Source organism: Panthera pardus, unplaced genomic scaffold (assembly GCF_024362965.1).
Source record: "Panthera pardus isolate Hobbes unplaced genomic scaffold, ASM2436296v1 HiC_scaffold_18, whole genome shotgun sequence".
In the NCBI taxonomy this organism is placed as follows: Eukaryota; Metazoa; Chordata; class Mammalia; order Carnivora; family Felidae; genus Panthera; species Panthera pardus.
In genome coordinates, this window is record NW_026526743.1 from 9121331 (window position 1) to 9136259 (window position 14929).

General features: G+C 41.6%; 1 protein-coding gene and 1 pseudogene across 1 annotated transcript; one reads left to right on the forward strand and one right to left on the reverse strand.

The window, feature by feature from the left end:
* Positions 1 to 1747: 1747 nt before the first annotated feature.
* Positions 1748 to 1844, forward strand: LOC128778125 (U6 spliceosomal RNA; annotated as a pseudogene).
* A 9143-nt stretch (positions 1845 to 10987) lies between these two features.
* Positions 10988 to 14339, reverse strand: LOC109261787 (vomeronasal type-1 receptor 2-like). The gene is given in 3 exon segments (XM_053906307.1): positions 10988 to 11760; positions 11763 to 13418; positions 13646 to 14339. Coding segments are annotated over 2 exon segments (939 nt in total). The 5' UTR covers positions 11929 to 13418; positions 13646 to 14339.
* Positions 14340 to 14929: the final 590 nt, after the last annotated feature.

Genomic DNA, 14929 nt, shown 5'->3' on the forward strand with positions numbered 1-14929 from the left:
CTTGTTTCCAAAATTCCTTAGAGACTTACACTATCCCTAACCCCCTCCCCACCTGAAGGTATATAACCAGTCACTCTTCACCGTCCTAGTGCAGCTCTTTCTGCCCACGGGTCCTGCCCCTATGTCTAAATAAAACCACCTCTGCACCAAAGTCGTCTCAAGAATTCTTTGTTCACTTCTGAACCCCAACATTGCCACATCACCTACCCCCTTGTCTTTACCTCAGAATGACATATATACCTCATTTTACCTGTGTTTATTTTTTTTTAATTTTTTTTTCAATGTTTTTTATTTATTTTTGGGACAGAGAGAGACAGAGCATGAATGGGGGAGGGGCAGAGAGAGAGGGAGACACAGAATCGGAAGCAGGCTCCAGGCTCTGAGCCATCAGCCCAGAGCCTGACGCGGGGCTCGAACTCACAGACCGCGAGATCATGACCTGGCTGAAGTCGGACGCTTAACCGACTGCACCACCCAGGCGCCCCTTACCTGTGTTTAAAATTTCCATGCCTATGTGGTATTCATCATAGGTACAGATTTAAATTTTATTTTCTCATGTTAATCTGGTCTCGTGTCAATTCGATTCTTTTTTTTTTTTTTTTTTTTTTTTTTCCCGAGAGAGAGAGAGAGCACAAGCAGAAGAGAGAGGAGCAGAAAGAAAGGGAGAGAGAGAATCTATCAGTGCAGAGCCTGACACAGGGCTCAATCCCACAAACCATGAGATCATGACCTGAGCTGAAATCAAGGGTCAGATGACCAACCAACTGAGCTACCCAAACGCCCCAGGATCCTTAGTCTAGAAGGACCCTTGAGGGGACAGGTCTACTCTTGCTCCCCAACGATGATAATTAGATGTTTGTCCTGCCAACAGATGGGTCACTGAGATAAAATGTACTTCTGGTAATAACCAGAGTTTGGAAAGGGCCCCCAGTTTAGATTCCTCTGTGTCATTAAGGGAGAAGCAAAATTAATCTCTTGAGCCTACAGGGTCTCAATTGTCTTCAGTTGAAAATAATCCACATGCCAAAGTGGCACATTCTGGCAGGGGCGGGGGAAGGGGGGTGCTGTCCCAAACCCTTTCAAAGCACAGAATTTAATGAGAAAGAAATCAAGGCACCAAACCATACAATCTTTGCTCCTGTATATCTGTTTTTAGATTTCAGCAAAACATTAGCACTACCATTGAGACATGGGAGGAGCAGTAAACCAAACCTCTGACCTCCTCTAATCAGTTCAGTGAGGCCACAGCCCAGGGTGGGGCCAGAGTTGGAAAAGCTTCTGGAGAGAGGGCTCTGGGTGGAGCTGGGGAGGCAGATTGCTCTAGGCTTCTGAGCTCCCTGCCTGTGGGGTATTTATTCCCAATTCTGTCTTCCTACATTTGCCTAGTAAAAACTTTGTATGATTATATTCCACTTAAGCCAATTACCTACTTTACAACATAATAATAAGCAATTTAACGTAAACTTTTAAGAGTTTTCTGGGACAATCCCACCAGAAACTAAAGTTGGCCCTTGAAAAACATGGGTTTGAATTTGCGCCAGACTACTGAGACATGGATGTTTTTCAACAAATACAGTACAGTACTGTATTTTCCTTTTGATTTCCTGAACACTGTCTCTAGCTTTCTTTATTGTTAAGACTCTAGTATATAATGTGCATATAACACACAAGATACATGTTAATCGATTGTTTATGTCATTAGTAAGGCTTCCAGTCAACAGTAGCCTGGTAAGAGTCAAGCGTTTGGGTGTTCACATCTGCAGCACATATACTAAAAATGGAATAGTACAGATTAGCGTGGCCCCTAGAATGACATGCAAATTCATGAAGCGTTCCATATTTTTTTTAAAAAAAAGAGCTAAGTTTTTAGGGACTCAAAAGTGACACACAGATTTTCATCACAGTGGTGTCAGTGCCCCCAACCTCCGTGATGTTTAAGGGTCAAGTAGATCTTATTCTTAACAAGGTAAACAAATACTACAAAACTCTTTTCTTTGTGGATGGCCTTCAGGGGCCACAAGAGTACTCATAAAACCACAGAGAAATGAACCCATAGTCCCCTGTGAACCACCCGTTCCTTGAACTGACCCCACAGTCTGGAATTCAACCGTGTAACCATTTGCTCTAGACTGGAAGTCTCTAGATGGTAGGCGCCATTGCTCTTCATCTGTTTTTCTCATGACCACATTAAGTAGACACAATCACTTTCTCTAGCAGTTTGCAAGCCTCCTCAGTGTTCATCCCAGAACAAGGAACCTGGACTAACTCACACCTGGGTGCCATGGAGATTCCTTCTATGGGGGAAGAAGAGGACCCTGAATGACTCACCCCACCTCCTCTGAGATAGAAGCAAATTCAAATACTGTTGTCATCCAGACCCCAGTCTGCACACGATATTCCCCACATCCTAAACAGTCCCCGGTGCTGGAGAGAGTGTCCCCAGTGAGACTGACCTGCTGCCTCCAGAGTGATGAAGAGGAGAGACTAGGGGTGGGTCTGTGGCATCAGGTAGATCTTGGATCTGCTAGGTTGAGAGCACCCATGGCCCCAGGTGTGATACAGCCTGTCCCTGAGCAGGACACTCTTATGTAAGATGTCTCTACACCAGTAACACAGTTTACACTTAGGTTTAATTGTGGTCATGGCTCTGGACATTTTGAGTCCTGACCTCCCATGCCTAGGGACCTTCTCCCCTCTTGACATGGCATCAAGGCAGGGCTTACGTCCCTGAAAAGGGCTGCTTTTGCTGCCCATACTCGTTGGCACTGAACTGGACAGCAGGAGCACCTCACACAGCTGCAGCAGATCACTGAATGAAATCTGGACAACACTGGGGGCCCGTTCCGGTGAGGACCTTTGACTTCATGTCTCTGTCCATCTGTCAAGCTCAAGAAAACATGTCCCCTGGATTACCTGCATGTCCTCAAAAATCTTGCCTTCTCTCATGAATCCCAAGTAGAGAAGAGCCTCTGTGTGCAGATTCTAGGTGGAATTGTACGTCTTTGTGGTTGCTACAGAGATAGGAGGGAGCCCCGAGAGGAGATGATGCTCTAACCCATCTTAAAGATCCCCATGCACTGGATGCAGAACTTGTTGCTGCAGGGGTGACTGGGTGGCTCCGTTGGTTGAGCATACAATTCTTGACTTTGGCTCAGGTCATGATCCCATGTTTCGTGAGTTCCAGCCCCACATGGGGCTCTGCACTGGCAGCAGGGAGCCTCTTTGGGATTCTGTCTCCCTTTCTGTCCCTCCCCTGCTTGCTCTCTCTCTCTCTCAAAATAAACAAATATAAACTTAAAAAAAAAAAAAAAGAATTTGAATCTGCAGTGTTAGGTCTCTGTAGGGAAGGGGAAGCAGCAGGTATTCTCTTCACATGTACGGACATTTGGGCAACAGATGGAGGCAGTTCAGAACCTCAGGTCAACTTGGTGCATGCACTTATCTCCCTGGGATTCCCAAGCCCCACTGTCTCCATCAGTTTTAGGTGTGAACGTTAAAACAAGCTGGAACTGCTGATGGTCACCCTGTGATGTTGTCTTCATTGGAATCTGGTCTAACTTTGCTCTAGTGGAGACAGTAGGACTCATGTAAGCAAAGACATCTTCCTGCATGTGGATTTTGGGGCATCTGAGCTCTGTGCTGCACAACTGTGGGTTAGAGCTGGAAGCCCCAGAAGGAATTGGGAAGAGGTACTCTGTGAAATGCTCCTCCAGAGGGGGTCTAATGGGCACCTGAAGTGGTTAGGTGAGGATTGGTAGTTCTGGTCAGTGGTGAGGGGAACAGAATTAAAAACAAAATGTCCTCCCAAACCAGAAAACCTCCAGCCAAAAGCAGAAGAGAAAGAGAACACTTTTATTACAGAATAAGCATTAAACTGGAATGTGATGCCAATTACAGGCAATCCACTAAGTGATTAAAGACCGAAAGAAATCTAACGTTTTTGGATAGCCAAGCAGATACATATACTTATCATATTTGTGTGATAAGGTAAATAACAGGCCTCAAGTAAGAGGATTGGACACCATTTGCTATTTGGGGTGACTGTGTGCTGACTGGCCTATTCCAAATTACAGTAAACCCACATCTTTAGGACAGGAAGTATTTTTTGCACCATGGAACTTTTTCCTGCTGGACTTAGGCTCCTACCCTTCATGCAGAAATGGAGCAGCGGGCATGCTATCCCTTGATGTTCACATGTCAAAGAGCTAGATCCCATGCATTTGAGAAAGATATTCGCCGACCTGAAAGTTGAAGAAAGCTTTCTTCAGCTTAAAAAGATTTACATATATTTCAAAGATATGGAGAAACAAATGACAAGATTGGTAAAGTGAATATTCCAAGAAAAGGGAGGTGATGGAAAATCTCTTATTTTTGGCTCAGAGTATTAGGCTTCCTGGGTTGTTTGTCCTTACCACAGCCAGGCCCAAGGCCCTGACCACCTAGGGCTCGTTGACATGTGGATTCCCGCAGGCCCAGGATTCAGGCAGCTGGCGGTGGCCTCGAACTCCCTGTGCTCCTGCAGAGGGGTTAGAGAAGGAAGGAGGAGGCAGTGCTGGACAAGGCTCAGCAAGGACACGAGTAGGGAGCCTGCACAGGCTTGGTGTTAGGACTGCTAGTGCCATAGACACGGATTCAGGTTGGGGTTGGGTGTGCTCTGCCTTACTCCTGTGTGCATGCAGGCACATGGCATTCTGAGGGCTGCTCCATGAGCCTAGGTTGCTGCAGGAGATTCGGGGCCCGAGTGGTATATGCCAGGTTTGCTGGGGGCACTTGTGAGGGTTTGGGTGGAATTTCTTTTTTTTTTTTTTTTTTAATTTTTTAATATATGAAATTTACTGTCAAATTGGTTTCCATACAACACCCAGTGCTCATCCCAAAAGGTGCCCTCCTCAATACCCATCACCCACCCTGCCCTCCCTCCCACCCCCCATCAACCCTCAGTTTGTTCTCAGTTTTTAACAGTCTCTTATGCTTTGGCTCTCTCCCACTCTAACCTCTTTTTTTTTTTTTTTTTTTCCTTCCCCTCCCCCATAGGTTTCTGTTACGTTTCTCAGGATCCACATAAGAGTGAAACCATATGGTATCTGTCTTTCTCTGTATGGCTTATTTCACTTAGCATCACACTCTCCAGTTCCATCCACGTTGCTACAAAAGGCCATATTTCATTTTTTCTCATTGCCACGTAGTATTCCATTGTGTATATAAACCACAATTTCTTTATCCATTCATCAGTTGATGGACATTGGGTGGAATTTCTAAGAGCACAGGCTCTGTGGCCCCTCTTCTTGAGAGGGGAGGTGTGTGTGTGTGTGTGCGTGTGTGTGTGTCTATTGCTGGGGAGCGGTGTGTCATTGCTTAGTACACATGTGTGGGTAGACAGAAGTCCATGGTGACTGCACAGTGGGTGAAGGGGACTCAGGGCCAGAATTCTGTCCTCCAGAAACTCCCCAGTCCACAGCTTCCTCCCCAGTCCATGGCGTCACAGGATGATCCGTGGTCTGAAGGCCTGGAGCGGGTGAGTGGCGTCTCCCTCCAGCCCAGGTCCCTGCAGCCAGGTCTAAGTCAAGACAATGCACTCAAGTGTCCTGCCGCAACCAGGTTCACTCTCTGGAGACACTTCGTCCAAATGGCAGAGCTTTAGAACAACGACACGCCTCTCCTTTGGGCATCTCTCACGGGGCGGCATCAGGAATTATTCTAGCTGAGCATGAAGGTGTCTTCACAGCTGTGTTTGAAATGAGCAAAAGGACCACAACAGAGGACAGCTGGGAACAGAAGGAAGCCTTTGACGGCAGTGCCTGTGAGTTGTGTTGTCTCGTACACAAGGTAAGTCATGATCGGTGTTAATAATAAAGCAGATTATAACTGCACTAACGGACCAGGTTGTGCTCATCGTCCCTTGGGTTGTATGTGCATGCCTGTGTCTTCCTGGACTTTGTGCTGCCACAGGCCTTTGATCTCTGTACTTTAGGTACTTGTATTTCCTCACATCTTTAAATAGCTAATAAAAAACTCACTGGGGAGGGTGTCTGGGCGGCTCAGTCGGTTGAGCATCTGACTTCAGCTCAGGTCATGATGTTGTAGTTTGTGGGTTCAAGCCCTGCACCGGGTTCCACACTGTCAGCACAGAGTCCACTTCAGACCCTCTGTCCCCCTCTCTTCTGCCCCTCCCCTGCTCGTGCTTGTGTGCATGCTCTCTCTCTTTCTCTCTCAAAAAATAAACATTTAAAAAAAAAAAAAAAAACCCTCTTTGGGGAAATACATGATTCTAGGTCTGGGACAGACCTGAGAGTCTGGAAGCATCTTATACTGGTATAAAAATGGAAACTTCCCAACCCCCCCCCCCCAAAAAAAAATTGGAACATATCAAAGCCACATGAAAAAAAACCTTTAAGGACTCCTGATGCCCAAAGCTGGAATAATTTGAGCGATAAAATAAATAGCATCATACTGGATTATAATACCTACTGTAAGTTAACATACATGAGTTCATGCTGACATGAATAAATAATTGAATAAACAAATAAATGAGGAAGGGACAAATCTTCCTGGCAGAAAAATGCTAAAGAGAATATACATATATTCTCACACACACACAGATATATACATATACGTACACATATATATGCCTCCTTTCAGGAAAAAGGCATTAATTTAACTCCCCTTGGTTTTGTTTTGGGATGAACTTAGTGACTTCTAAACAAGTATGGAAATGGGAACACAGTAATTTCATGAAGATACCTGGCAAGCATCAGCTGAACCAAGGGATCACGGTTAACAGCACCAGTGATACATCAAGATTATTTCCTGAATCTCCAATATGATATGACAGGAGATTGGGATATTCTTCTAAAAATCTACGAACATATTCTAATCATTAAAAAATAATCAGACAAACTCAACTTTAGTGACATGCAAAAATAACACCTGACCAGACTTCCCCTAACTCACTAAAACCATGAAAAACTAGGAAGGGTTAAAATACTGACACAGCAGTATTTTAACCCTGAGTATTTAAGTCCCTGAGCACACTCCTCAGGGACACTGAGGAGATATGATGACTAAAGAAAATGTGGTATTCTGAAATGGATCCTGGAACATGAAAATATATTGTTACAACTGGTGAAATGCAAATAAAGCGTGAAGTAAATTAACAGTGCTGCGCCAATGCTGGTCCTCAGTTTTGTCATCAGTGTCATGGGGGTGCCTGGCTGGCTCAGTCAGTAGAGCATGGGACTCTTGATCTCAGGGTCATGAGTTTGAGCCCCACATTGGGGGTAGGGATTATATAAACAAACAAATAGAAAGAAGTATCTTGGTAATGTACAACATTAATATGTGGATACACTCAGTGAGAAGGTATATAGGAAGTTTCTGTATTATCTTTGCTACTTATCTGCACATACAAATTTATTCCAAAATAAAAATTTACATTAGAAATTGTAACTGCTTGTAATTTAATTATAGAGAATTACATTACATTATTGGCATGTTTAAGTTAATATCCTTTGTTGTTGCTGTTATTCTGAAGTTATCCAATGTGCTTCCTTGGTGATTTCAAAAGCAATATAACTCTTCATTAAACAAAAACAGTTTCGTATCTTTTGCCCCCAAACTGTTACTACAGGTGACCCTTGAACAACATGGGTATTTGGGCTGTCAACCCGCTGTGCAGTTGAAAATGCATGTATAACTTTTTTTGTTTTTTGAGAGAGAGGGAGAGAGAAAGAGAATGCATGAATGGGGGAGGGGCAGAGGGAGAAAGAGAATCTTAAGCAGGCTCCATGGCCAGCATGGAGCCCCATGCGAGGCTTGATCTCGTGACTGAGAGATCACGACCTGAGTCAAAATCGATTCAGACCCTCAACCGACTGGGCTACCCAGTGCCCCATAACTTTTGATTCTCCCAAAACTCAACTAATGTTGACCAGAAGCCTTACCAAAACCATAAGTCTCTTAACACCTATTTTGTATGTTATATGTATTATGTACTGTTTTACATCTTCATACATACTATATAATTTATTCTTACAATAAACCTAGAAGAAAATGTTATTAATAAAACCATAAGAAAAATACATTTGCAGTACTGTACTATAAAAAATCTACACATAAGTAGACCTATGCAGTTCAAAAACCATGGTTCAAGGGTCAACTGAATACAATATTATAAATTGATTTATAAGTTTGTGCTAATTTATCATTTTCATGTAAATACTATATAGATATATATTACCTGTCAATGACCATTCAAAGGTCTTAATAAAATGCTGAATAATTTTCTATTGGGTTTATATACTAAAGGTCCACATTTGGATAGCAACATAAATAATTCTATCACATTTGTTTCTCAATGAGACCAACTATAAAAATTATGTATAATCTAGGTTTCATTCTAATTTATGGTATATGAAATTCAAGTAAGTGATAAAATATTTTATGGTAGAAAGTAATCATCACTAGAGTTATATATAAATTTTATATATATATATTTTAAAATATTATATATATATATTTTAGAAAAAATTAACTGAAAATAATAAGTGATTTGGGAATAAGATAGAAGACAATCATGCAACATGGAAATTCAAGGCATAACATTTTGTTCATTCAATAAATTGAAATGAGAGAAATACAGGATGAACCTTAAAATAACATTAGATTTTTTTTTTGAGAGGAAGTATGCAGAGGGAGAGGGAGCAAGAATCCTAAGCAAACATATTTGAGCCCAAAAAACGCTGAAACCCTTAATTTTTCTCCTATCTGAACCTCTCAAGTGGGATGTTAACTTTTCCAAATGTCTTCTCTAACTTCACAAGAGAAAACTGTCTCCCTATGAACAACAGATTACAGATATTTTCAAGAGAGACTTAGTTATACTTCCACTCAATCACATTGGGTGCCCAGAGGTAGATGATTCAGTGAGCTCCTTCCAACTCCCTATTACATGCACAGAACTGCTGTGAAGCAACTATACTAATCATGCAAATTTCTCTGTGATTTCTGTAGAGCAGATTGAATAGCAAATTAATTTACGAGTCATAGTCTTAAGGATCATAAAAGTTAGACTTTATTACTGCTTGGAACAAATTCAACAATCATCATCAGAGTTTTTATGAAAATATATGCATGCAAATACACACTTTCACACGTATAAACACGCACACATGTTGTTATGCATACATATACGGATACACACACATACACATACGTACACGACACACAGAATTCAGTATGTTAGAAATGTTCTCTGTAGAAAGTAAACAAAAGATGAAGTTGAAAAATCTAAACATATTAGAAAAAAGCATTCTATATTTATAAATAAATTATAATGAAGATATGAAATGTAATAAAACTGTACAAAACACTTACATATTGAATACCTTAAATAATATTCATTGATACCATAAAAGAAACTGATTTTATTAATCAAAATGAGACAGTACATTCTAATGAGGTTGTTTGTTTTTTTGTTTAAGTAAACTCTATGCCCAAAATGGGGTTTGACCCATGTAGAATAAATTCTAAACTGAATAATATTGATGGAAGAAACAACAGGGATAATCTATCAAAGAGCCCCCCCCCCACCAACAAACACACACAAACGTACCCTGATGACATGGCTTAACAGTGAGGAGGTTATGTTCATAGGTAAACCAATAGTATTTAAGCCGTTCAAAAGTAAAGAAGGACGCCTGAGTGACTCAGGAGGCTGAACATCAGACTCTTGATTTCGGCTCAAGTCATGATCTCAGAAGGTGAGATCGAATCCTGTGTCAGGCTCCACACTGGGCATGAAGCCTGATTGGGATTCTCTCTCTCCCTCTCAAAATAATAAACATTTAAATATATACATATTAAAAAAAAAAAGAAAACATATATAAGATGAACATGAGTATCTTGTACTGACAGAAAGTAAGAAAGTTAAAAAGTATATACATATCCGAGTATGCCAAATGGCCAAAGCTGGAACAATCTGAATAAGACAATAAATGTCAGTTTCAAATTATAATGCAAAATATTAGAAACTATATGTGAGGGGCACCTGAGTGGCTCAGTCGGTTGAGCGTCCGGCTGCAGCTCAGGTCATGATCTCACGGTTGTGAGTTCGAGCTCCACGTCAGGCTCTGTGCTGGAGCCTGGAGCCTGCTTGGGATTCTGTGTCTCTTTCTCTGTCTGCCCCTCCCCTGCTTACACTCTGTCTCTCTCAAAAATGAAGAAACATTAAAAAAAAAAAAAAGTGAAAGTATACTGATATAAATAATAGTACAATCAATAACTTCCAAATGCTACTACTCTAGCTGCTCCAAGTTTGATGAAAGACTCCTCCTTAAAATTGCTTCATAAAATCGGAAATGTAGGAGATGACCCTAAATCCGTTTCTTGTTAACAGAGCCAACTGGCATCAAGACTTAGAACAAACTACCTTCTAAAAAAAAAAAAAATTTTTTTAATGTTTATTTATTTTTGAGAGAGACAGAGTATGAGTGGGGAAGGGGCTGAGAGAGAGGGAGACACAGAATCTGAAGCAGGCTCCAGGCTCTGAGCTGTTAGCACAAAGCCCGATGTGGGGCTCGAAGCCACGAATGGTGAGATCATGACCTGAGCTGAAGTCAGAGGCTTAACTGACTGAGCCACGCAGGCACCCCAGAACAATCTACCTTCTAAAGACTCCCCACATACATTTAACTTGATGAAACGAAGCATCTGTTTGCTTCCTACCTGCACACTTTCTAAGTATCAGCTGACATGTCTTCTTGCTTGTTTTCCTTTGTCTTCTGCAATTCATTGCTCTAATGTTTACCTGAAAGTATTTTACATGCTCATCTTTCTCCAGAAGTATTTTCATATTTCAGTTGTTACTGAAACAGATGCTCTTCCTGTCTTTTTCACAACTCAATCTACAAGGAGACTGGCTTGTAATTGTGTGTAGGATTCTACTGGGAATGAGTATATCAATGACCAAACATGGTAAAAAACATACAATTTATATGTTTCTGGTGAGATGGGGTAGTTGTGTATTTCTTCCAGTACATGTACAGAAGAGTCTAGATACACAGGGGTTACAACTTAAGAGAATAAAGGGGCTGACAGTTGGGAAACAGATATTGATTAAGGCAGAGGTGTTCACCAGCCACCAAGTGGTCTTGCCAAAATAAGAAAAACAAATGTAAATGATGGAAGAGAGGGCATAAAAAGATACAAAGGTGCTTACCAGGACAAGGATGGTTTGAGTGGCTCTGGTCTCAGGGGAGAATCTAGATGACAGGTTGTTCCTATGAATGTGTTGGACCCTCTGCTTGTGTGTGTAAAGGATGAAAACCATGGAGCCGCTGGCCCAGGACATGAGCCCCAAACACAAAACATCAGGGATGGATGTGACAGTTGCACATAGGAAGTCTGTACCTTTGTCATGAAGTGTAGCTGAACAGTACTTAAAGTCTATAGTTGTGATGTTTTCATTACTCCATTTTTTAATCACATACATAGGTACTATGATATTTACCAACATGTGCAGAATCCAGCACAAAATGGTGGAAGGGCCAATGTAATTCAGGGCTTTTGCTTTCATCTCTGCCCACCTGGAACTCCTGGGACTGATGGTGATGGCCTGGAAGATACTCAAGAGGCAGGTAGTGCCAATGGACACACCCCTGGCCACTCTGTGCATATAGAAAACAACTTTGCATCCAAAGTCATTGAGAAAATATCTCAACCCAAAAGCTGCCATGGTCTCCGGGATTCCTCTCGAGAGAATACCAAAGAGTTGGCTACAGTCAAGTGCCTGAAAATCACATCTGTGGATCTTGACCTACCTTCACTGAAGCAAAGGGACGTATAATGATGTAAGAGTGAGAAATTCCCCAGGATTCCAATGGTAATCTGGACCAGGAAGATTACCGCAATTTTCAAATCCACAGACGTCATTCAGTTATTTTCCAGGGCTCAATATTCACTTTCGCAAATAAGAGGATTCTGTGTGGAGACACCAGGAATGGGCTACAATTTTCAAGAAAAATTAAATCCCAAAATCTCTACTTACTCTTACTTTTCCCTGATAACTTATTTCTATTATATATTCTTCTTTTGTTAAGAGATTTTTCCAAGTTTGATGTATTTCCTTATACAGCACTTGCAATGTATGGGTCTCTGTTATTAATGCTTTATTTATAACATTTAATATTTACAACTCTCCAAGTTAGTACCTAACATTATCTTCCTTTTACAGATGAGGAGAATTTATAGTGTTTTTGTTGTTGTTGTTAACTCCCAACGTGGGGCTCAAACTCACGACCCAGAGATCAAGAGTTGGTCATAAGCTCTACTGACTGAGCCAGCCAGGTGCCCCCAGATAAGGAGAATTTAGCTGAAAAGAGGTTAAGTGACTCAACTAAATGTTAGTAGTAGAGCCATGGTTTGAACCTGAGTGGCCGGGTTGCAGTGACATTGGCCGTTGGCATCGTACTACTTTCTCAGATCTTGTATTCTTTAAATAATCCAAATATACTTACACATTGTCATATTTGAAACTTGCTGTATTTTACGTTTAATTGTGCTAATTATTTTTTTAGTATTTAGGCTATTGACTAGCACCACTAGCAAGACCATCGAAGGTCTTACAATGCAGATGCACTAAATAATTCTCCAGTATCAAATTGACTGTAGAATATAGGTCAGTGGCGCCTGGGTGGTTCAGTCACTTAAGGGTCCAACTTTGGCTCAGGTCATGATCCTGAAGTTCCTGAGTTCGAGCCCCACATCGGGCTCTGTGCTGACAGCTCGGAGCCTGAAGCCTACTTCAGATTCTGTGTCTCCCTCTCTCTCTGCTCCTCTTCCACTTGTGCTCTGTTCCCTCCCCCACCCCCCAAATAAATAAACATTAAAAAACAATTTAGCTAAAAAAAAAAAAAAATTAGAATATGGGTTAATATGGGGATAGCAAAGTAATGAATCATATCATTTATTTTTTCCAGTGAGATCTACCATATAAATTATTGCATACTATGGGCTTTTTTTTTCTCCTTAGCAGTTGAATTTGAAATTTAAGTAAGTACTGAAATATGTTTAGGGTAAAAACTCAATTAGTCTTTATTTCATGTAAAAATATAAAACATATACAAATATAAAACAAGTCCTATGCAAGATGGAATTTGAGACATGAAATCTTATGCGCTGAAAAAATTCAAATAGGAGAACACAGGGGTGAGTCTGAAAATGACACATTAGAGTATTACAAGCTAAAGAAAATATCAGAAGGCACATTTGCGATTGAAAAATGCCAAGTCCTTAGTTTACTCTGCCATCTAAACCCTCAAGTTAACTTTTCCTTGAAGGCTGCTTCACTAACTTCACGGAGGAAAACTGTCCCACCTTGATCAACAGACTATGGGTATTTTCAAAAGAGAGATAAGGGGCGCCTGGGTGGCTCAGTCGGTTAAGCGTCCGACTTCGGCTCTGGTCATGATCTCGCGGTCCGTGAGTTCGAACCCCGCGTCGGGCTCTGTGCTGACAGCTCAGAGCCTGGAGCCTGTTTCAGATTCTGTGTCTCCCTCTCTCTGACCCTCCCCCGTTCATGCTCTGTCTCTCTCTGTCTCAAAAATAAATAAACGTTAAAAAAAAAAAAAAAGAGAGAGATAATTAACACCTCCATTAAACACACCAAACCTAAGTAACAGAAAAATCACACGCCAGCAAGTGTCACTTGACCACACTGTTCGTACAGGGAGGAATGGTTCAATGAGCTCCATCAAACTCATCACATCTACACAAGTCTTACTGAAATAACAATGCTAATCCTGGAAATCACTCCATGATTTCTATGGAACAGATTAACTTCTGAGTTATAGTCTTAAGGATCATAAAAGCCAGAATCCACTAATGCTCAGAATGAAGCCCAACCATCATCATCAGTGAAGATCACAGTAAGATAAACATTAGGAACAACTGGAGATTGATATAGGGTCTCAGACCTCTGGTTCCTCTCCCCAAGTTCAGCCTGTGCCTCAGAAAATATTATTTCTTCCTGTATGGGACTGTTTCTGTGTCACTTTCTACCCTCAGAAGAATCCCTTCCCCAGACAGGAGCATTTCCCCGGACTGTGATATACCTCATCTCCAAACATAATCTGTGTGTCAGGCTGAAACAGAAAAATACTCACGTATCTCTTTCCTGCTGCTGGGACAGTGAGCTCAGTGTGACAATCATGACACCCTTTGCTCATGTGGGAGGGAGGCAGCCAGACCCTATGATAAGAGTCTGTGATTCTGTGATCTCAACTCTCCACAGAACTACAATCATCACTTTGCGGGCAGTTCCAATGACGCTGTACAATGTGGCAGCTGAAATTAAATTAATGAAATTAATCTTAAAAAAAAAAATCCTTCCAGTTCCCAATTCCCAGAAACAATTAGAGTTTCTAGTTAGCCTCTCCAAAGAGACAGACTGAATGTTTTGGAGGAGTGTTTTCCTTTTCCATAATAGCTGGGGATAGACAGAGTCTCACTTGGTAGAAATAGAAAAATGTTCAGATCTGGCCCAGGAGAGAAGAGCAGTGAAGCACAAGTATTTAATCAGACCCTGCACTTCCCGGAGAATTGTCACCGTCCTTGAAATATAATTGTCTGTTTATGCTCAGGCTCCTAAGCTGAAAAATAAGGCACGTTCTGAGCAGGGACAAGTAAGGATACAAAAGGCCCAGGGAGGATTTTTCAAGAAGAGCGAAAGGAAGGCTGTGATGCAACAAACATGTATCACAAATCATTAGATATGCTTTGTACAACTCGGTGCAGTTAACTGGAAAGTCCAGTCGACGTGGACATTTCTAGGAATGTGTACTTCATGGTACTGACCCCAGAAGAAGTACAAATTCTGAAGTGAACCCTGTGCACGGGCCAGTGGGGGGGGGGGGAGGGGGGAGGGGCGGAAACA